At 36.6% G+C, this 23553-nt stretch overlaps 1 protein-coding gene across 4 annotated transcripts in view; it reads right to left on the bottom strand.

Moving 5' to 3' along the window:
* CPNE8 (copine 8) overlaps nucleotides 1-23553 on the bottom strand; it is a 113577-nt gene that overhangs the window by 29488 nt on the left and 60536 nt on the right. For all 4 annotated transcript variants that reach the window (XR_008574779.1, XM_054811190.1, XM_054811200.1 and 1 more), the window contains 4 exons: nucleotides 17324-17365; nucleotides 11726-11801; nucleotides 5287-5340; nucleotides 2217-2278 (listed from right to left, as the gene is read on the bottom strand). Coding sequence is in view for 3 of the 4 variants with exons in the window: in XM_054811190.1 (XP_054667165.1) it covers nucleotides 2217-2278; nucleotides 5287-5340; nucleotides 11726-11801; nucleotides 17324-17365 (234 nt within the window). In the remaining variant the exon portion in view is untranslated. The remainder of the gene's footprint in view (nucleotides 1-2216; nucleotides 2279-5286; nucleotides 5341-11725; nucleotides 11802-17323; nucleotides 17366-23553) is intronic.

The raw sequence follows: 23553 nt of genomic DNA, 5'->3' as shown, positions 1-23553 counted from the left end.
GTCCAGAAGCATCCTAGAACAAAGCGGAGGGGTCTTGAGTGTACTAAAAAGTCTTTTAATGGCTCTAAACAGATTCACCTCGGCCGTCCACCACATTTTCCCCCATTGTCTCAAGAGCCCCATTTCAGCTCAACCTTCAGTGCCTGCCTGAGCTACGTCAGAGGAGTATGGGTCTTCAGTTCAGCCAAGCCCATGCCTGGCCATGGGCTCCATTAATCCAGATCCTGACCCATGGACTGACTTCCTGGCTCCACCTCCCTGCCCTGTCCACCGTAGGCCTGCCTGGCAATCGCTGGATCTGATCCTGACCGAGATCTGGGGTTTGCCTTCCCCGGCTGACCTCAGTCTGCCTCATCACCACAAATGATGATCTGGACTCTTAATTGAGCCTGGCCACCATCTCTGGACCTGCCCTGCTTGCCTTGCCCATGTGTTGTACAGCCGGGCCCTGGCTGGTGAGACCCTGCCCTGCCAGCCATGCTCCCCAGCTCTGCTCCCAGCTCCCTGGCCATTCTGGGGAGGTATGGCTGCTCCTCACACAGCCCCTTCCCTACATGAATGTGTCCCACTACTTCCCTACACTAATGTGTTCTGCTACTTCCCACTACCTCCCTACACTAATGTGTCCCACGACTTACATGCCTCAATGACGGGCCTATACAACACCCTCTGAAGGTCACCCATAACCTGTCGTGTATACCATACAACATTGAAATATCAAACAATCAAATCTGAAACATTGCAGAGGCTCTGCATCTTATCCAAATGAGAAAATATGTTCAGCCACCAAAGAGCAAGCAAATGAGCAAGTCAAATCACAACTTTCTCTAAAGATACTAAATAAGAATTTTAAAGAGTATACATCTACATCCATGCTAAAAACCCTAATTAAGCATTCCTTTTTTTAATTACTATGCATAAAATATTCTTGTCAAGTTTAATCTTAATGAACCAAAAGACACAGTGTTTTGAGATACATAACAGACTGAATTCACCCTTAGTGTAAATATTTATTTTCTTGGATGGAGATCCAATAGCAGTGAATTTGGATTTTCTAACATTAAAATTTAACTGTTTGGGAGAACTGAAACATCAAAGAGGCTGTTTGTTAGTACTTGAGAGAGAAAAAAAAATTACACTCTGCAGCAACCCATGGGTTAGGGTCACCAGTCTGGAGTACATCTTACCAGTGCTCCATTCCCTCTACAAGTTATCAGTGCAGTATGGAGTACAACACCAGGTTGCGGTTTTTCAAAACCTTGAATGCAATGGCAGTCAAGATAGCTTACTGACAGTTTCTCTGTAGCTCACTATTATGGTTGGGGGCGTCACTTTAACTTAGTGAACTTCAGTGATGAATGTGTTAGGAATAAACCGTAAGCACATTCTCATCTGTAGGATTACCACGGTTGGGAACGAAGACAAAGCCCTATATTGCTACTGCCAAAACACAACACAGACTTTTTTTATTTCAGCCGAAGCCTGATTGAAGACTGGCACAAAAAAAGGTAACTTGCTTCTTCACAGGTAATCAATCCTATAAAATAAATGTGGAATGTATATTCAGACTGTATGCCTCAAAAATCCATATTAAGTGCCTAGGAATGTATAACAAATTATTTCCATTTATCTTACAGAAAAATTGTGTTCTGGCAGGAAGGTTAAGAGCCAGGAATTTCTGAGATTCAATCCCATTTCCACGTACATTCTAGGGTAAGCCATTTGATGCTTCTGTCTCTACTTCCCTTTTGGGAAAATGATGATAAATGAGAAATTGAATGTGTTAGAAATTTTACATAATTAGTATTGAAAAAATGCCTTTGAAGGGGAAAGGCTCTAAATAAATACCAACATTAAATACACCAAAGGTCAGTGTAATCAGAAGAAATAAAACAGCATTTTACTAATTTAATAGTATATAGATAATTCCCTTTCAGTTAATCCAATTTTCACTGGCTGATCAGAGGTCATTACTCAGTCTCAGTGGTTTTTTGTACCAACACCGATTCCAACATTATAAGCAAAGTTCCATAACTTAACTTACATCAGTAACTATCTGCAGGTTTTATGTAGGAAATACAGCCTCTATAATGAGGAAACAATCCAGCTCGTTACAGATTCTACTTAGAGTCATCATATGCAAAGTACATATATAAATTGTTAGTGAATTACGACGAGATTGTGAAAACAAGAAAGATTTGTTGCTAATCACATACCCGCCTTTAATATAGTCAAGGAATGAAACTTCTGTTTCAATTAGGAAGGAAAGCAATGTTACCTGAAAGCAAATAAAAGAGAGTCAGACATGAATTGTCATTTCCCAGCTGAACAAGTAGAGACATAAGCACAATATTTTTGGAGATGTAATTTCCTACAGTATTAGGGAAAAAAAAAAAGATTAAAACAAAATGCAACCATTTCAATAGGCAGTTCTTGAAAGGGAAGAGACAAATTTGGAAGTCTACTACAGTTGCTTTTTTTTTTTTTTTTTTTTTTTTTTTTTTTAAGAAAAAGGTAAGGGATGGAAGATTGTATTCCAGGGCAGGTTACCACATGCATGTCTTCTGATCACTGCACACAAATATGAGAGGCTAGATGATAATGCATCTATTCTATGAGTACTTCAACACTGTTTAAAGAACACAATTACAATTATTTGTCATTTATCATCTCACATTAAAAGTGGTATTGAGGATTGATGCAAGCCAAGAATGCAAAAATCTAGTAAATTATACATATATATGAAATATATAAAAAATTTGAAGTGGAATATATAAAAAATGCAAAGATAAGAAATTTCTCTAGTCCCAGCTTTTATCATTCAGAAATGATATAGGTCCAAAACACAGTAGTCTACAGGTGTTACTGGCATTTCCAGCACTTGAGTCACAGAAGTATAAACAAGTGGAAAAGATCCAGCATTCAAGATCTTCCTATATGGCACAACATTTATGAAGCAAAGGATTCAATCCAAATTATTTTTGTTTTATTTACAAAGTGACACAAAACTCTCTCACAATATAAGTGCATCATGTAGTCAGTGAAAACTGGTTAAGTAACTACTCAAAGCAAATTCACTGATAATGATACAAGGAATAAAAAGGAGATGAAAGTTTGTCATAAAATTTGATTTGCCTCCAACTGGAGCAAAATATAAAAATTGAAAATATTCCTATGTTGTAAACTTGGACTCAGAATGAGATTACAGGTAGTAATTCTGTCTTCCATCCTACTTCCTTTGTCACAGGTTCTCCGTGATTCTTAGTGACTTGCAAAGTTTAAAATCATCAAATTACCCTTCTAGTTGAGAACAGAAGACCATTACCAAGTTCTACCAGACTATCAGTAGCATAGTCACGCATATAAGACTGAAATGTCTATGCATTTTCCCACTGGACACAATAATTTTAACGGTTCATCTATTATTGCAGCTGGTCATCTTGCTCCTTATTAGTTTAAGCAAATGTCTAATTAAAAAAGGTAAAAAAATGGAAACAGACAACATCCTTCCAAAGTGGCCAAAGTATTTACTTCCATACCGACAATGACTACCAATGTTCCAAGTTTTATACACTGAATTTTAAATTTTACTACTTTGCTTTCTTTAAAACTATTCTGAAACATTTCTGCTTAGTATGTAGTTTGTCTGTCTGAATTTAAAATGATCCCTTAAGTATTAACGAATTGAGATGGGTGCTGTATGTACATAGCTCTTAAAAGCAGCAGTGAGACAGCAGTCAATAATCTATATCCACTTCATTTAAAGTTTTCCAGAAGCCAACTTCCTATTAGTGAGAATGATGGTCTTGATGCCTGGTTTGGAAATTTAGACATCTGTGGGATAAAGAATATCTTGGGTGAATGACAGGGAGAAGAAAACCAAAACTGCACACAAACACACAGGAAAGTGACAATTTCGAGAAGCATAAGGGAAGCCTGAAGGACTAATAGAAGTAAGGGCAAATGGGGGCAAAGAGGACTTGATAAGGAAAAGAAATTACAAAACCAACAATAGAGAACACTGGTAGAGAATGGAAGAGGAAAGAAAATTGCTAACCGTTTATTGGAAATTTCCATGTAATTTGAGACAAAGGATAACATGACACAGTTGATTTTGTCTGTCCAAACATGAGTAAAATACGTTCTTTCAAATGCAGACAGATACATGTGAAGGTGTTAAAATATTTAAAACCAAAATCAACAGGAAAATGGAACATGTAAATGCATTTTTTGCTATTCTGTACCCTAAGCCAGATTTCATACCTACAATTTTGAATACTCTTACTTTTAGTATTGATTTAAAATAATCACTTTTCCTGAGTTTCTGACTCACTAATTTAGTGTAATAGAACTTTATTTTAACATGCTAAATTGTAGTAAAAGGAATATGTTAGCAAAAAATAAATTATCTAATGAATCAGATAGATCTTTATGGCAAATTTTCACCAACAAGCTGCTTCTGCCTATTTTTTACAATTCAAAGCAGAGGTACAAAATAAGTGTTTACTTTCCTACTGATGAACAGACTTATAAAAAAATGTGAGAATGATAAAACATTCCTTCACAGTGACAGTTCAGAGTGGAAGTAGCCCTACTGACTTCAGTGGAACTGTTCATGTGGAAAAAACCCCACATGCTGGATGTATTTTCAAAAACCATATCATATCTGATTAGGTTTTCCAATATACAATTCTTCCACATTTATCTTCATTTTTTTGTAAACTATGTTTTGAACGTCATGGATGCCAGAACATGAAAGCTGAGAAAATGCTGAAGGGAATTATTTGCATTGCTAGCAAATAGTTCATAAAACAGAATATGGAATATGAACAGAGGACAAACTATACTAATAGATCTTTTAACATAAATTTACAAAAACCTTTTGGTAATAAAAAATGTTGACTCTTTTTGGTTTACCCATGATAAGCATACTAGCTTTTACTGATGCTAGCTGAGCAGTTGAATTAAAAAAGAAAACCTTCTTTTAAAAGTGTAGATATGTTTCAGACAAAAATTAATAGTGTTCAGTCCAATAATTTCAAGAATTTGACTGAAATTTTGGTATAACTCATTTTGGAAATCCTTGGCAACTTAACAGGACACTTGGACACAGCTTTTATCGGGCTCTTCAAATTATAAAAATATGAAAACAAATGCTGTATAACAGTAAATAGTTTATTGTTGTGGCCTTCACAGAAGGTTCTGTTCTAATTTTATTAAATTACAAGTCCATTATACTCTGTTTTAAGAGAAAAGCAACCAGTAACATAAAATATATTTACTTACTGTTCCAGAATTAATATACTTTTTCTTTTTTCCTTTTTTCTTTGGATTTATTACCTAGAAACACAGATACAAATATTAAAGCAGTATGACTTATGATTTAACATAAAGGTAAGTATTAAGATACTTTCAATGCAGAAAGTAGTCTACTTTCAGTGGATTCTAAATTTATTCAGCATACTATTTACTTATGCACCTCAATGCTGGGATATATGCATAGTTGAAAACCAGTGAATTTATCTCTGTGGTACCTGCTAGGTAAGCCAGTGCTGATATTCACATTTGACAAATAGGGGACTGGGGCAACAGAGGTGAGAGTGTTAATTAAATCTGAGTGCTCAGCAGAACACTTCTTTGAATTTTCACAAGATTCTGCATTTTTCTGCATTCCTGATTCCAATGCTCCAGTTTACCATGTCACCACTTCTTCATCTCACAGTGCACCTCTTCACATTCCAGTTAATCTGCTTCCATCTTCTCCACAGTATTACCTGAGAAACATGAGAGTTTTTCTACTCCTAGATTCTGTATTTGGTGCAATGACAGGATCTGGCTGACAGGAAGAGCAATTGGGGGGACAGATCACACTGTCCCAGAATAGAAACTAGTTAGTAATTTCACAAAAATGACATGGACCACCAGCTGACTGGCAGACAGGAGTTGTGGGGGCTCAGTGCACTCCCCATACACAAGAATCTTCATGGAACTGGACTACGAAGCATTAAACAGTTGTCTTGAATGTCTCGAGCCCGCACCTATAGAATTTCCCACTGTAGCCACCAATAAAAATTGGTTCCCTTCTGAATACCTACCTATTCAAAGGCAAGTCTCAGTTTCACTAGGTACACATTAAAATGTACTCCTGCTTTTTCAAAATTTTGGAAGCAAAACATTAAAACATTATTTTGTTCATTAGGTTGATCAACTGTATCCTATATAACTAGGAAACTCAAATCCTTGTAGCTTACGGCCAAGTTTTACTGTAAACCACTCACAGATGTTCTGTGAATGACAAGGAATAAAAACATTCCCAATTGAAATCTTAGTCACTTAACTGCTATAAAATATTTAAACAATTTTGCCTGAAAAAGGGAAAAATAGTAAAACATGTCTTCCAAAAATTCTCTCTCCCCAACCAAAATGAAATTACATTTAAAGACCATATTCCTGGTACAACATGGAACAGCCGTGAAATGTAAGGCAGAAAGAGGTAACTATTATTTGAAGTCTTCCCCAACAGGCTAAACAAGAGTGACTCTCTCTTTCTCTTCAGTATGCCCCACAATTATTCAGTAAGTATTCTTCAAAGCTTTTACTGCCTTACACATACATAAGCCCTTTAACACTTAAAAAACCCCAAATAACCCCTGTCCCTCCTATTAACAGTGTCTTGACTGGTGAGCAATGGATTAAATCCCCACAATGGTGGTTTATACACAATGCAATAATTCTTGTTAAACCAGAATCTTAGCCAGAAAGTGAGTCCTGCTAATTGCCCAGAAGAGGAAGACGAAGGTAACAGACTGCCTGCTTGCCCTGTGGCCCTTCATTCACAACTCTCCAGAATCCAGTGGTCAGGCTTAAGTTAGCAGCATATTTCTTGCCAGCAGTCATTAAATACCAAAAAGGAGATTCATCTGAATCTTCTGTTTCAGGTAACTTGACAACTGGCTTCTTAGGAATTGCTAGGAAATGCACTAGATTTTGGAGTGAAATATTATAGGAAACAAAGCATCTGCTTGGGATCAAAGATGAATTAAATCACAGCTTGTCTCTTACAATTCCAGGTACTATAATTATCATGTGCTTTTTTCCCCTCAAATTTCAGATAACTTTATAAATAAACCAACATTTTTTAGCCTCTGAAGGTCTTACACCCCTGCAGTAACCTAGGAAGCTACAGGAACTCTTACCTATTAAAAAAAAAGGTCAGTTGAAAACAGCTTGTTATAGCAATGCTTCTAATCTGAAAATATGGGACACCCACTCAAACACAAATTTCCCTTCCTGCCTTGGGTCAATTTGTAAATGCAAAACAATCAAAAAAGAATTTGTCCATTCTCTTTTGTTCTGATATTGCACAGACTGATCATAGAGAAGCAGTACCAATTTGGAGAGGCAAACACGGGATGCTCAGGAAATGTATGCTATTGCTGGGAGTAAGATATTGATACTATATTTAAGAAACTGCAAAATGATTTAAGATGTTATGACAGAATATTCTTAGTAGGGTAGGAGTCACGTCAGTGATACAACAAGAGAGGACATTTTCACTGAACACAGTAATCTGTGCTGTGACACTATCCATAGGAAACTGCTGTAAATTACAGTAACTCTGGGGTTGATCTTGGATCTAAATAAGAAAAAAACCCCCAACAACCCATGGCTTTCAGTTATCTTTGTTCTGCTTTGCACAGCAGCACCTTTGCTGATCTTCAAAATACAAGTGCAGCACATAATTGCAGCACCCTTCCTCCCTACCTTGCATTAGTGCTTGCCTAAAGCATCATATTTGTGATCACCTATATTAGGAATATGACATTTTTCAAAATACTGATGTTTCATGGCAGTAGTCTGAGACCAATTAAAGGATAGCATAAGGAATAACAAAGATCTGCACACCATACAGAAAAAAAACAGGCTATAGCCACATACGCTTATCTTCTCATTATTAGGAAGAATATCTTTCCATGAGGAAGAAAAAACACATTTCAGTTCGGAGAGTCACCATGCATGCGAACTGCATGATGCTGGAACTCATGGTGCAAATACAGAAGCTGACCTAAATCCTTCAAAAAGCATACCTAAAACCCAGGAGAAAGTCTTAAGTATGTATTCTGATGGATGTAAGAGGTCTTGAAATCAGTCTACCAAGATAATGATGACTAATTAGCCAGGTTTCCCTTATATCTGAATCACCCTTGGGAGAAGCAGAACTGAAAGAAGTTCTGATCATGGGATTCAGATTGCATCAATTAAGATCTTGCAGACAGGCTTGCCAGGAGTTTCACCAATCTGGACACGTATGCGAGCCTAATTCAGGAACAGGCTCTCCTACCAGAATGGATGAAGAGGGAATAGAACTGCAGCCTCAAGACAGCTAATTGTGGAACCATCCCAAAAGCAACTACAGCCCATATGAATCCACAAGTCACCAGGTGGCATCATATAGCAGAAGTGTCTGTTACCTGCGTAATAATTTGAAAGCAAATTGGCTTTGAAAGAATTTGAAAGAGGAGATGCTCATACTAACAAGATGACATTAAAGGGAGATTTGGTGGAAAAAGCTATTCCTATTTTTTTGGATGGCATATATGACCATTGTTGATGTTGGGGAGTCTTAGATATTACTTTCCCCTGGGGAAGGTGGCAAGGGAGGGATAAGATCAAAATTTTGACTTCTGGTAACACTGGAGGGCAAGGATAGAGTCACTAAAGAAATACCAAGAAAAATATCACACACAATGTCCCAGGTAGAAGCTGGGAAGGAGCTCCAAAATATGAGAAAGAAAAAATACTTTTAGGGACTTCCAAAACGGGGCGGGGGGGGGGGGAAGGGGAGAGCTAAGTGTCCTACTTTATCTTCAGTTCTTATACTTGGTCTGCACTACATAAGACAAGGATTGAAACTGCTGATGCAGTAAGAGGACTGATTTTATGCTACCAGAACTTCTAGAGAGCAGGAGGGCTCTGTGTATGATGACATTTTCCAAGAGAGGGCTGCTTTTAACTAGAATAATCCAAAAAATCAGACCTAGGAATGGGCATTTGTCCTGTGGTGTGTTGACAGCAATCTATTGCATGAGGCTAAGAGTCAAGGTCTAACCCAAAAGAGCGAGGCTCCAAGAACCAAGGCAAAACTAAGGCAACTTCTAGTAGGATGCACTGCCACCTTTCCTATCTTTCCCTTAGGCACTTTGGCAGATGCTGCATTTTCCTGGGTTATGTTCATCACTCAACTGATACAAACATCTTGCAAGTTCATTAGAGAGAAGACAATGGCCTCTTCAATGTGAAAGAAAGGAAAACACAACTCAACTCAAAACTGGACCACTTCTGTGTTTAATACTATTTGTCTGGCAGGGACAAAAGATCTGATATTTTATAATCAGTTTATTCTTAGAAATGATCTATCAAAGAGTTATCAGACAGATATACCATCTGAAAATCATAAAAAAATGCACACCAAAAAAGTGTACCTATAACACACAGTTCTTTGGGTTGATGACTCCATGATCTGAAGCACTGAATATGAACTTCATACTCAAACTCAGTTCTAAGGTTCCTCTCTTCCCGGTATATAAACACCTCAGGACAATAAATACAGCACAGACTGTACCTTGCCTAAGCAGTAGTTTTCTTGTGTTGTATGAATGCTCATATCCAGAAATGAAAGACAGCAAAAAGGAGAACAGAATTGACTAAGACTACAAAATAGTGAAGTTAAAAATAAAACAAAGGCAGCTCTTTGCAAATCTCAGTAAGTGAGGCTGTGAAATACCTATAGAACAAAACCTTCAGTGCTTCACCTTAGAGAAACTGAAAGCATCTGGCACAATCCACACACTTGGTCTATGAGCATGTGTGAGATGGAGGGTGCTAAAAAGCTTTAACACAAATGGCTGGACATATGCATACATATGTGAAAATGCAATAGCAGGTATTTTCACACAGGGGAATGTTCAGGTGCCTGGAATACATGCTTTATTTCCATGTGGAAATTGCTACTCTTGAGCCCGTTTTACCAAAGAAATAGGAAAGAAACAAATTCTTTTTACAGGAATTCCGGAAGACAACTCCAAGTTCACAATGCAATACAGTGCAGACACTTGACACAGACGTAGACAAGCCAGTATGTGTATACAGCATAGTGTAGGTAGACTTACTACCTCTGGTCCTAAAAGGAGGAGAACCATGTCATATCAGCACCAGAACTGATCATTAGACTAAGACAATCTAGGCAGAACTTACTAGATCAGATGCAGCGTGACTCTAACTCACCTGTACTGCTTCTAGCTGAGGAGCACATCCACAGCATTTGAAGTTACAGTACTACACACTGTTACCTACTGAAGATAAACCTGATCTAAGTTATGCATAAAAATAATGGGGACTCAAAATTGAAAATGAAATTTCTTGGATCTCTAAAGACATCAGCTAGAGTTTAACACTGCAGAATGTAACGTATTTCCTTAGGAGGAGTCTGTAAGTTGATACTTTTTCCCAGTGACAAAATACATTTTAAATCTTTTCCTCCTATTGCCTCTCTTTATTTAACACATTTTTAAATTTCATGATACATTTCTCATTCCACACTGAGATTCTTCTGGAATATTAATTTAAAAATGAAATTTTAATGCAGGAGTCTTAATGCTTTGACTTTTTTTTTTCCCAGTCAATTCTTTGTGCCCAAATCTGGGATAATTTTTAAAGGGACCTTTTCAAAAAAGAAAAAAAATGCCAAAAATTAGTCCCTTTATGACACTTCAAGTTTTTGCATCTCGATTTTTGTTTGCACAAACTCACTGATTGCTTCTGAGAATAAATTACAGCATATTTTGAATATTCAGTAAAGTTTGATCTTGGGAAAAAAAAAAAGTTCACTTTTTTGCAAATCCCAATAATCTCAGACTACATTAAGAAAGAAGTCTTAAAATAGGGATTTATTAGATTTGAAAGAAAACAAGCCTGCACAATTTTGGCCACATGACCCTGAGGAGAAAAGACAAGAGAGAGAAGACTAAGAGGGAATGTGGATGCAGTCCGCATTCACCTACAATACACGATAAGGTCTTACCACAGTTAGAAATCATCTAACAATATAAAACTCTGTAATTAAATTGACAACTGTCTGTCAATCCCAGTAGCTGGCAGATGCATGAATCCTAAACCAGAATGAGATGCAAATTTTTAAGCAAAGATGGTAACTGACCACATGAAAAACCCTAGCAATAAGTGAGCTAAATACTCTGTCACTTGTAAGCCCTGCATCAAAACTCTAAAGATTCTAAATCTGCACTTAAGATCAAAGGCATGTGACTGCATCTGATGTAGGAATCACCAGATACTCCCTGGATAGGAGAAAATAGCATACAACCCATCACCATTGGCAAAAGAAGAAATAAATCACAAATTGTTCATACACAAATGGGCGTAACCCAGTCTTTGCGCCAAGTTATGTCATACCAACCCAGCTGCTTGAAATGCTCATCTTGCCCTACCACAGCTCAGTGTGTGTACACATGCACACAAGCCCACTTGTCTTTAAATCTTTTTATGAGGCAACACATTTAGATTCACTGTTCTTCTTTATAAAAGGAGAAATGTTAAATAATTCCAAAGTTTGATTTTGACAAGCACTGTGCAGATTTTACCAGTTTGCCATGAAAACAATGGAAATGTTCTAAATTATTTCCTGAAAGTGAGTAAATACAATACTTACCTCATACACATTGAACTGAGATTGCCCTCTCGACAACTCCCTGTAACTTGTTGTGAATTCTCCAATGAAATCATGGCTGTATAAAAAACAAGTTTTCAAATCAAATGCACAGCATTTAGTAATTTAAACAAGTATTACATCTACTTATGAAAAAGAGAAGCACAGCCAACATGAACTGACACCCAAGAAAGAAGTAATGGCAAAAGATGCAATTTGCTTAAAAATCTTTATTTCTCCCTCTGGTGTGTGTTCATTCTATTAGTAATAAAAATTTAGAGATGAAAAATATTAGCTTAAATATTTCTGATGGCTTCTGCTTAACTTAGTTGCACAATGAGGACTAGGTTGCAAATTAGTGATCTGACCCCAACATAAATTTACAGAATCTGAAAAACCAGAGTGGGCTATCAAAGACTATCACCATTTTCTCACTGGATGACCACTGGCCGAACAGATTCTGAGCTGTGTGCGAGACTATGTGAGAGAAACGGAGGTATTAAGAGTGTGAAAGGAGTAACTTAAAGCAGAAAAGACCAGCCCTACCAATTTGTGTAATGTGATGTTGAATGGTACTGTTAAGGGGAAGACCCAAAGCTTATTTCAGCTGCTGTGTCTTCCCCTCTGGGAGGAGAAAAGTAATCCACTGCGGCTACTCAGGTTACGGCATTAGAAACCGCTGGAAAGTAGATCTTAACCTAACACTAAAGCAGTGGTTATTGAGCTCCTCCTTTCTAAATTCTATTCCTGCTCCAAGAATACATTTGACACTCCTGTGCCGTCACCCACGTTTTGAAAACTGCTTTGTCAACTCTTAACCAGGGGACAGCAGGCTGCCAAGGAGCCTCTGTGAGCAGGGCGGGCAGAGGGAGTGCAGTTGATGAAGCATCGCTGGGAAAGGCGGCTGGGGCCAGGGAGCTGGGGCACAGAAACCAGAGGGCTGCCAGAAGTGACTGAACTGCAGGTTTGTATCTCAGACAGGTACCTGGGATGGAAGCGACCGCAGGGGTGAGTGCCTAATAGCTGCTACACAACCCCCAGCAGGCACAAGACCTGTTCCCATTCTCCACTCCTCCCAGCTGAACTTTCCTCACTGCTGCTTCAACTCCTAGTCCCCCTGTCCCCATCTCCCTCAGTTTTCACAGTTGTTCCCTAACAAGGCGTTTTATCTCTTCTACACTCTGCCTCCACATCTGGTGAGCTATGAAACTAACTTTTTTACCTTCCCTCCAATGGTAAACTAGAATAGAAAGTCAAAGTTTTACGACCTTGTTGCTTGTAAAATTTGTTTTTAAGAAAAATAGCACACTTCTAATTAAGCTATAAATATTAAAAGCAAATTTAAATAAATCTGCATGTTGCAAGAAGAGGAAAAATGGAAATAATCCATAGCAAGATGAGATTTCTTTCTTGATTTATTCATAATGAAATGAAAAAACCAAATCCCAAATGTAAATCTCATTTTCTGAAACCAGCATGAATGCACAAAATATGTAAAACAAACAATTAAAAGGTCCAGTTATCATGCTAATGCACATGAAATAAGCAAAGCATCCTGTAAGAAAGCTTGAGAAATACTAGACAGTGAAGATATTCCCGATTACTCAGATTCAGAAGGGACCACCTCTCATGAAACACTCCCCTTCCAGTTTGGAGATCAGGAAATTCTTTCTGAGACAGAGAGTCTTCTAAAACGCTCTCCAGATTGCAATGACTATTGAACCAGGGGAATAGAGGAAGCCATCCACACAGGCTATGGAACCTGAGTGGCAATATACACAGACTGACAAGAACTGAGCTAGAAAGACATAATTCCTCTGGCTAATCACATTAAAAAGGTATGGGCATATATATGCAGTCTCAGAGTTCTCTGCACTTAGAAGATCATCGACCTGGATCTTAACACTGAGTATGCAGATAGATGTATGCCCACCCACTAGGTTGGCTCTGAACGATGAGTGCCTCTCAGACATTTGCCTTTGCCAGAAGTATAAATCGCTAAGATACACAAGGCACGAATCCCTCCCATCATTCATGATCACACTTTACCAAATGGATCTCCTTATTAGCCTCTGGATTGAGAATCCAAAGAAGTTATTCTCTTTGCCTTCCTAATACCAAATATTCCTAGACTTAAAGACTTTTGTTCATGAGTGGCATATCAGAACACTGAATCAGAATCACTTGAACCACATCTCTCTAAATCTGCCACTTTTGGTACTATGCTTTGAAGGGCTGAAAATCACTTTCAGAATTGTATTAACTTTGATTTTTTTTTTTTAATGATCTAAAGGAAAAAAACAATGGAGGAAAGGAAAATCATTACCAGAAATATGTCAGTGAGTAAGGGGAAAAGTGCAATAATTTAAAAATCAACTATGTAGCTGGAGAAGGAGGATGAAGACAGAGGACAAGAGATAGGGTGAGGGTGCCTAGAATCTGAGATTTACAATCTCTCCTGCAGTGTTTAGATTCTCAGATGAATGTTTTGATGGTCCCAAGTTAGGACGGTAATATTTACAGTTTTAAAATTCAAGAAAAAAAAAATATTCTGTGTAACAGATCATAAACATCAAGACTGTGAAATGGCTTTTGCACCATGTATGCTAAGTAACAATTTCTCTGAAATTAGTGAAAAAACCTTCCGAGAGAAATAAAAACATCAGAGTATTGCTGATGTGCTGATGTGAAGTTGCACATCATCTTATTTTTCCCTTCTGTAAGACCTGCCTGCAAGTACTTCATTGGGAAGGATACTCAAAAAATAGGCACTCTGTTGCACACAAGTGGGCTTGTCCAAAGTAACAAAACCAACTTTTGTGACTTCTTACAGCATCAAATATTTTGCTGTTTGTCACAGCTCTTAGAAGCAATAAAAGGTGTCAATTAGAACAAGTGGTTCATATTTTGACAATGTTTGTGCAAAAATGGGTTTGAGACAAAGAAATGTTTAATAATTAACAGTCCTAATGTTATAAAGGTCCTGTATTACCTTTCAGTCAAGAAATTTCAAGTGATATTTGAAAATAAATGAGAGCTAAGAATATACAATTACTTTTAACAATGTAATTCACGAACGTGACAGTAGGAAGCTCAACCCAAAGCACCCTGGTGCCATTTTCCCAAAGAACAGATAACACAGAACAGGGAAAAAGAAAAAAACCCCTCTAAGTCAAAACTCAAGAAGTCAAGATTCAAGAAATCAAGTGTACGCACTGTAATGTTGCCTTACTGATTGCAGAATAACCTGCAATATTCAGTATAATTCGCTTTGCTATCTAGCAAGCTCTCTGACAATCTTTCAAAGGTTGTTCCTGCCCAGACTGCACATCTCTGGAGCAAATGGATTCAGCCTAGTGAGGTGATCAGCTAGTGATCTGCTTATAAACAGAGAGTCCATCAAAAATGGAAATTAATATACACTGAGTATCAGCAGCATTGTACAAAAAATTGACAGACTAATTCTTGAATGGGATTCACTTCAGATACATTTGGCAATGTCAAAGTTAAATGAGGTACTTAGGTTCTTGCTACAATCACTAGTCAGTCATAGGCACCACCAAATGGCAATTTATTCCAGTTAGGATGGATTCAATCAGACGTTTTGCCCTGGAAGCTACTGAAGTAACCTAAACTATTAGTTCCATCTAGTTGTCTGAGTTTTACATTGTCTGAAGTTATATGAGATGAGCGCTGTCTCATCTTTGTGAGGAATGTAACAGGTAAGATGTCAGTGTCCCACCTGCTTCTAAATTAAAAACGTAGAAAGAAAAAGGCAAAAAAAAAATCATACAATTAGAATAAAAAAGAATGCATGTAAATAGTATCCTTCACTTTTTATTTTTTAGATATTAATTTTACATGTATTCAGAGTGGGATGTGAGCAAAAGTAGATATTTCAAACTGTTTGGGAGCGTGTAGAGGCTAATGATTGCCTGAATTCCATAGTATGTTGAAGATTTCACTCACAATTGCAGCTATACAATATTATTTGTCAGATTTCTTCCTTTTTAATCATACTTTAGTTTCAGATTTTGGAAGAAATGGGACAGCACATAGGGTTTGATACCTTAATAAAATATAATCTTTATTTTTTATTAACTTGGCGGTATAATTTAATTTTTCATTGTTAGATTATTTAAAAAAATATTGTACTTTATAGACAAAAGTGTAAATATTTCACATTTTTAAGGATTTGGTAAATCTAAATGAGGAACAGAGGATGTTAATAGAAATTCATCACTACAGCGATGCAGTGATTTTTTGCTAATATGACTTTGTTCATTTAAATAGTTGTATTTCTAATTGCTAGCATATGTTATTTTGTCACTCCGGGGAACATCTAATCAAGAAGGATGAATTTGCACTAGCAGGTATTTATAGAGGGTAAACAAGCGATAAGAATGCTTATAAATCAACAGGCTTCATGATGGAACCAAAACGTCAGAAGTATAAGCTGAGAAAGCTGAAACTGGTTTTGGACCTTGTCAGCAAAGAAATGAATGGCAGCAGAGGATAAATTTGCCAATTATGATTACAAGATCTATTGGGCCACAGAAGCACAATATCATTAGCTATAATAGTAACAGTAAATTGCATTAGCAATATTAAAGACATTACTGTATAATAAATAATACACTCTTAAAAATCCAAATGTAAGTGCATATCCATATATTTAAAAATATAAATTAAGATTAATAGGAAATAACTAAAACAGACCAACTTAAAGATAAATAGAAATTGACATATTCTTGTATTACATACAAGTTCTAGTACCATGATTTATGAGTACAGTTTCTAACCAAAGTATTAAGATACAAGCTGAAACATTTTTAAAAGAACGAGACGTATCCATCCAGTCTGATAAAAAATAATTCTATCTTGTTTGTCAAAATAAAGGCAATTTGAAAGACTATTTTCTTCAGAAAAAAACATACATTCAGTACAGACAGCAAGCTTGAATCATAACAGATTGCCCCTCTTGAATTTAGCAACAGAAATTCTATGTTTTTTCCACAATCCTCTTTCTAGCAATGGAGTTATTTAAAACCCAGGTCTTCCAACTCTAGAGTTTACAATGTTTTGATGAAGACAGGCATGGAAATGAACACTTAAACCTAATCTGAAATTATGCTAATGAATAGGTAGTTTCTCCATTGCAATACCTAGGCAGCCACGAAGTAGCAGTTGCAGGCTCAGGCATTTTATCATACTTGAAAAGCAACAGTTTCTGAAGCAGTGTTTTAAGCAAAAGAAAGTAGATTATAAAATGGATTATCCCTCTTTTCATACATGTACATTAACTGGTAACATAATGAGATTCACAAAACTGATCTTACAGATCACAAAGCATTCCATCTTGCTTGTTCCATGTATGTATATACCCACATCATGTTTGAAATAGGCTAACACATCAGCATTTACCACAACTGCAAAACAAAACAGAACTGTAGCACAGCAAACCTTTTTTCCCAGTACCGGTACCTCTAAATATTAATAAAGACAATTCTCTAGCCCTGGTCTGGCCACTATATATATTTTAAAACGTGTATAAATATGCATGGATAACCCTAAAGTTTAACACTAGAATTAATGTCTTACCTTCCATCTCTATCCCAATCATACACTTCTACTTTAATTGTCCTAAAAAGATAAAAACCACATTTATTCAAATGTACCAGGGTTGCTTTTAATACTTGTATTTTAATAACATATGGGTGCATCAGTTGTGCCAAGTCCAGAAGGCAGAATTTTCCAGTCATTTCTCACAGGGCAGAAAATAGCAAGTCACTCAGGTTACCCAATATATCTTCATAAATTAATAGTAAAATACAGCAGAAGCTAAGGAAACAATTAAACACATTGCAAGTTTAACCGATACATTTTTACTTGCTGATGCTCTGAATTTTCTGGGGTTGTTTTTTATTTTGGGTTTTTATAAATGATTTTTTAAACCTTAAATATTATCAAAGTTTTTAAGAACATTAACAAACTGGAACTTATTGCGAAGGTTTCTTTGGTACATGCTATCTGGAAACAGGGTAGTAACATCTTACAGAAAACAAAAAAGTAATATATCCACATTTGAGAAGTGTGCAGAGATTGAGAGGGCCCTTATAAAAACAAAATTATTAAACAGCAAAGTACAGATTAAAAGCAATGTTCACAATACAAAATAAAGCACATTTAAAGCGGTAAGGAATTCTAGTCCATACATTTTGGTTCTTAAATGAACGTAAGTACTCCAGAATACAGCGGAACCAGTATTGACTGTATTGACCTCTTCTAAACATTCTGCAGTGGTGACAAATGAAAACTGTGTGAGATCCAGCCAAGATTTTGTGAAGGTCCTGTCTGTGGCTGCAGATGAAAGAAATCTGTAGTTCTTTAAAGCACTTTTCCCCTCTTAAACTCCCTCCTACCTCTCAACAGAGGAGAAGGCTGCTTGGCTATATGACCAGAGGACAGAAAAGTGCAGCAGAATTTTTTTTAATTCCTACAAAGCCAACAGGATAGTTGCTTGGTTCTTTCATCAGACTACACTAGATAATCATCAGATGATACATAACCATGACTCTGGCTTCCTAGAATGAAATGGGACAAGCAGATTGTTGGGTATGGGGGGAACATGACAGAGGCAGACTCTGGGTACCAGTTTTTCCCAAACAGAGAGATTGCCCTGGGCACTGTGGAAATACTCACCCTCCTCTCAGTGAATCAGGAGCTGGTGGGCAAGCTGGGTAATAAAATGTTAAAGTCTGCCAACACACAAATACTCAGTGCCAACACTTTTTCAATAGGAGAACTGATTAGAATTTATTTCATTTAAATCAGAATTGAAAGACAAACTAGTAGATTATTATACACAAAAAATAATACATGGATCTAAAATATTTTTTCACAGTATAAACCAATAACTAATTGGCAAATTTTCAGAGAAGCACCTCATGAGAAATTTTAAGTATATAATGATTTCATACAGTTTCTTGAGCATCCCTCTAAGAATCTGCAACTGGCTACTGTGGGAATCAGGATACTGAGACAGGATACCAAAACAGTTTACCTAAAAGTATGATTCAATAAGCAAGCTCACACACCTCCTATGCATTACTTATGAGAGAATCATAGAATGGTTTGGGTTGGAAGGGACCTTAAAGATCATCTAGTTCCAGCCCCCCTGCCATGGGCAGGGACACCCTCCACTACACCAGGTTGCCCAAAGCCCCATCCAACCTGGCCTTGAACACTTCCAGGGAGGGGGCATCCACAGCTTCTCTGGGCGACCTGTGCCAGTGCCTCACCACCCTCACAGTAAAGAATTTCTTCCTAATATCTAATCTAAATCGACTCTCCTTCAGCTTAAGGCCATTCCCCCTTGTCCTGTCACTCCATGCCCTTGTAAACAGTCCCTCTCCAGCTTTCCTGTAGGTCTCTTCAGGTACTGGAAGGCTGCTTTAAGGTCTCCGCAGAGCCTTCTCTTCTCCACACTTATGAGATCATACCTCTCTTACAAAGACAGGCTGAGAGAGTTGGGGTCATTCAGCCTGGAAAAGAGCAGGCTCTGGGGAAAGCTTGTTGTGGCCTTTCAATATATAAAGCGGGCCTCTAAGAAAGATGGGGACAGGCTTTTTAGTAGGGCCTTAGTAGTGACAGGACAAGGGGTCATGGTTTTAAAATGAAGGAGTTTAGACTGGACATGAGGAAGAAATTTTTCACAGTGAGGGTGGTGAGGCACTGGAACAGGGTGCCCAGAGAAGTTGTGGATGCCCCCTCCCTGGAAGTGTTGGGCAGGGCTTTCGGCAATGTGGTCTACTGGAGGGTGTCCCTGCCCGCAGCAGGGGGGTTGGAACTAGATGGTCTTTAAGGTCCCTTCCAACCCAAAACATTCTATGATTCTATACACATGGAAAAGCTGCAAAGAGAAGATAAAAATGGAAATGAACTGTTTCTTTAAGAGCAAAGTGAATCTCAGAGGATAGCTCTAACTATTCTTGCTTCAGGAGTGATTGGAAAATAGACAAAATGTAGAAAACAAAAAATTCCCACATAAAGAATCAATCTTATTTTACTTGAAGAAGGGATTTCTGAAAATGCAAATACTATACAGCATATCATCATCATTGTTAATGAAACAGGAAGCATATATCAGGATGGATATAATATATAGTTTTATTTATCTCCTTTTACTATAGAAAGAGCATATATATAAGTAAATTCAATGATCAGTAATAATGATTCTATCCAGCCTAAAATGAACTGAACATGGGATAGAAAAATAACACCTCCACACTTCCTACATTTTAAGCAATGACTTGTTTATTTTTATTCTTCAGAACAATTTCACATGAAGTGATCAGGTCTGTGGTATTACTAGAGGGGACAGGAATCCAAGCAATTACTTTATAACTTGATGCCATGAAAGCTGCTCCCCATTCTTCCTATGAGACACCGTTGAATATATGTTGAATAATTTTCTTTTCTAGGAAGGGACTCTTTGGGGATAAGGTTGTTCAACAGCTGATATTATGTATACCAACAAATTCATGCCTACATGTTTTTCACACTTGTTATGATATTCCAAAATAGACAAAGAAGGCGTTGCTTTGTTTGGATATTTCTCTTTTCTACTCAAATTTAATGGCTCTGACCACACCATTTGTTACATCTTACCCCTGTTGTGGAATTTCACTTTGGGGTTAAGTTACCTTAGAATGAAAACTGATTAAAGTGAAAATAGTTCTCTGGAATTAAAACAAGAACAGCTCCAAACCTACTTTATCTCACCAAGTATTTGACCCTTGAAAGGAAATAATATTTAATTTAGTAAGAAAGACAATATCACAGAGGTTTTTTCCCTAGATGACCATTATTTTACTTCCAGGTTTCAAAACCTGCTACTATTAAGATAGTCAGGACACACTACTAAGTAAAGATTTACATAAGGTTTAGTGGGACTTAAGTTTTGAATTGTCTTACAAATCTGTGTTTAAACAGCCAAATCATCTCAGAAAGCAAACTTGAATTATTAAGATAAATTCTTAAGATTATCAAGATAAAGTCTTGAAAAGGATCTTCAGACATGCAACTTCAATAACAGCAATTCTTCCTTGAATAAAGCTCCTCTTTCCTGAAATTTATTTCATATTAAAAAGATTGATCACAGATCTTGCATTTTACCTGTTTTGTAAGATATTTGTAAGATATCAAAGGCCCTTCAAATCTTCACATACTAGTATTTTACCCTCTCTACATTGCAATTTATCTTAACGGACACAGTTTAGAGGACTACTTTAATTTAAAAAATCTTTAATTTAAAAAAAATCAAGGTTAGAGAATGTTGGGGTTTAGGACATGTCTGTCTTAAAACTTTTAAGCAGAAAATAACTTTGTAAGTGCTATTTGAGAGCTCATATTAAGGGAAAGAGAAAGAAGGAAAGAAGGAAAGAAGGAAAGAAGGAAAGAAGGAAAGAAGGAAAGAGAGAAAGAGAGAAAGAAAGAGAGAAAGAGAGAAAGAGAGAAAGAGAGAAAGAGAGAAAGAGAGAAAGAGAGAAAGAGAGAAAGAGAGAAAGAGAGAAAGAGAGAAAGAGAGAAAGAAAGAAAGAAAGAAAGAAAGAAAGAAAGAAAGAAAGAAAGAAAGAAAGAAAATATTAGAGACACTAAGTACTACTGTAGTTCTGAAATCCCATCCCTGTGATGGCTGAAAACACATTGTATGATTATATAGTTTGAGAAAAATTAAGAAAATCCTGGCCTTTTCACCATGAAAAAGTGGACAGAGTTCACTCAGAAGCATACACTAACTTAAGATTTACTCTTCCCAAAACCAGAACGAATGTTTACTGTGATACATTCTTACTAATGACATTATTCCCACCTTTCACATCTATCATTGAACCCAGAGCACCAAAATTTGATCTGTGAAACTATCATTATCTGAAAGATACTTGTGGGGTTTGTGTTTTTATGTACTACCATGTTGAGCTGAGGAATCTAATCCTTATCTTTAGAATGAAAAGTTTTCAAATAAAAAAGCCCCAAACTTTGGATGCTTTTTCTGAACTATCAGCAGATACTAATTTGAATTAATCTGTCAGCTAATGATTATTTATTGATTTGAAACATGATTGTTGTAGGCACAATTATGAAGATCCATGCAGCCTTCTATTTATAAGGCATTCACTGAGCACATTATGTTGAAAGCATTCAAAGTAGAATAAACATGAGAAAACAGTAGTTACACAATAATTTGAGGCATGCTATTATACTTTTTAATTCTCTTTTGGAATGATGGAGTTATTTCAGTACGCCTCTACCACAATATCTTTGTTAATTATTATGAAAACCTTTTTGCTTTAATATGATAAATAGTGCAATGTCCAGAGACTAGCTTCATGAGCACTATTTTGCTTATGCATTATGCACATGAAACCAAACACAAGTTAAAAATTCTATTTGATTAGAAGGTACTTATTATGAAATTGCTGCATTTTTACTGCATCTAATTGGAAGAGTAACCAACATGGATAACGACGACTGTATCAAGTACTTCACAAGATGAGTGTTAGCAATGTAGAACTGCTTTTTCCTTCAGTTTGAGGGAACATGACAGTACGTACTGGAAGATTATCACAGACCAAATAAAGCAGCTAAGATCCAGTAAGAAAGACTAAAAATGGCCATTACCCCCAAAAATGGTAAAACAATACCACTTTCCTAGGGGAAAAAAATAATCACAAGTCAATTAGCTTTTGACTTTTTAATAAGCAGCTTAAAGACAGAGCTTTAAGTTTATTACTGCGAAAGCATTCTGCTTAGCTTAGTGAATATAAGCACTTCTTACTCTCCTGCATCTTCGTATCGACTGCTGAGATTCAGTCAGTTGATTCAAGAGTTGGTTTGTTTATCCCCTGGCATTAGCTAGTACATTACAAATCCAAGGAAGACTAGGATTTCATGGCAACCGATTAAAATCATTTTAGTGTACACATTTCACTAAATAATTAGTTTGATAAAGTAATGCAGCAGGGTTATGACATGGCAAAGTCATGTACTACAGTAACCTAAAATATACATGAATGGATGGTAATCACGTACATGGAATAAAAATTGAGGTAGAAAAGTAACTACTTAAATTCCAAATTAAAGATTGTTTCAAAGACACACTCATAGGAAAATTATCCATTTGACCAAAGTCTTACTTAATTTCCCTACATGCAGCAATATGTTTCAATAAAGGATTTGGCTTCTGCTGATGGAAACATTAGTTCATGGTTAGAAGAATGCAATACTAAACCTCATTTTTTTAATCAATAAGATAAAATACCTTAAGTTATATAAGATAATAAGATATGATCATACCAATCTCACCTTAATAAAATAAAACAGATGTTTAAGGGTTACAAGGCATTCAAACCAGATTTTTGACCTTTCGTCTTTGAAATATTCAGAGAAGCACATCTTGCGTCTCTTGTCTTTTTCGCACAGTCTGTGTAAAGCTGAATTGAACCTTAGCACATCTATCCATCTACTACATTCAGCTTATGTATTATGCATATTTTTATTCTAGCCTTCATATATTTCCTTCATGATTTTAAACCAAATATTACATTATACACTGCTAAAAGTATTACGACTAATTGATAAGTCTATACTTCCTCAGAGCCTTACTAAACTAATTCCAGTACTCCAGATTTCAGGTAGCAGAGATAGGTAAACTACCAGACATTTAACTGGGTATGTAATAATAACATCAGTACCTAAATGCATTTCAAAAATATGAATGGTGACAACATAACAAGAAGTCATCAATAGGGAGTTAAACATTTTTCTTG

Source organism: Grus americana, chromosome 1 (genome assembly GCF_028858705.1).
Source record: "Grus americana isolate bGruAme1 chromosome 1, bGruAme1.mat, whole genome shotgun sequence".
Taxonomy (NCBI): Eukaryota; Metazoa; Chordata; class Aves; order Gruiformes; family Gruidae; genus Grus; species Grus americana.
The sequence above is the reverse complement of the archived record's forward strand: the minus strand, read 5'-3'. Positions and strand labels throughout refer to the sequence as shown.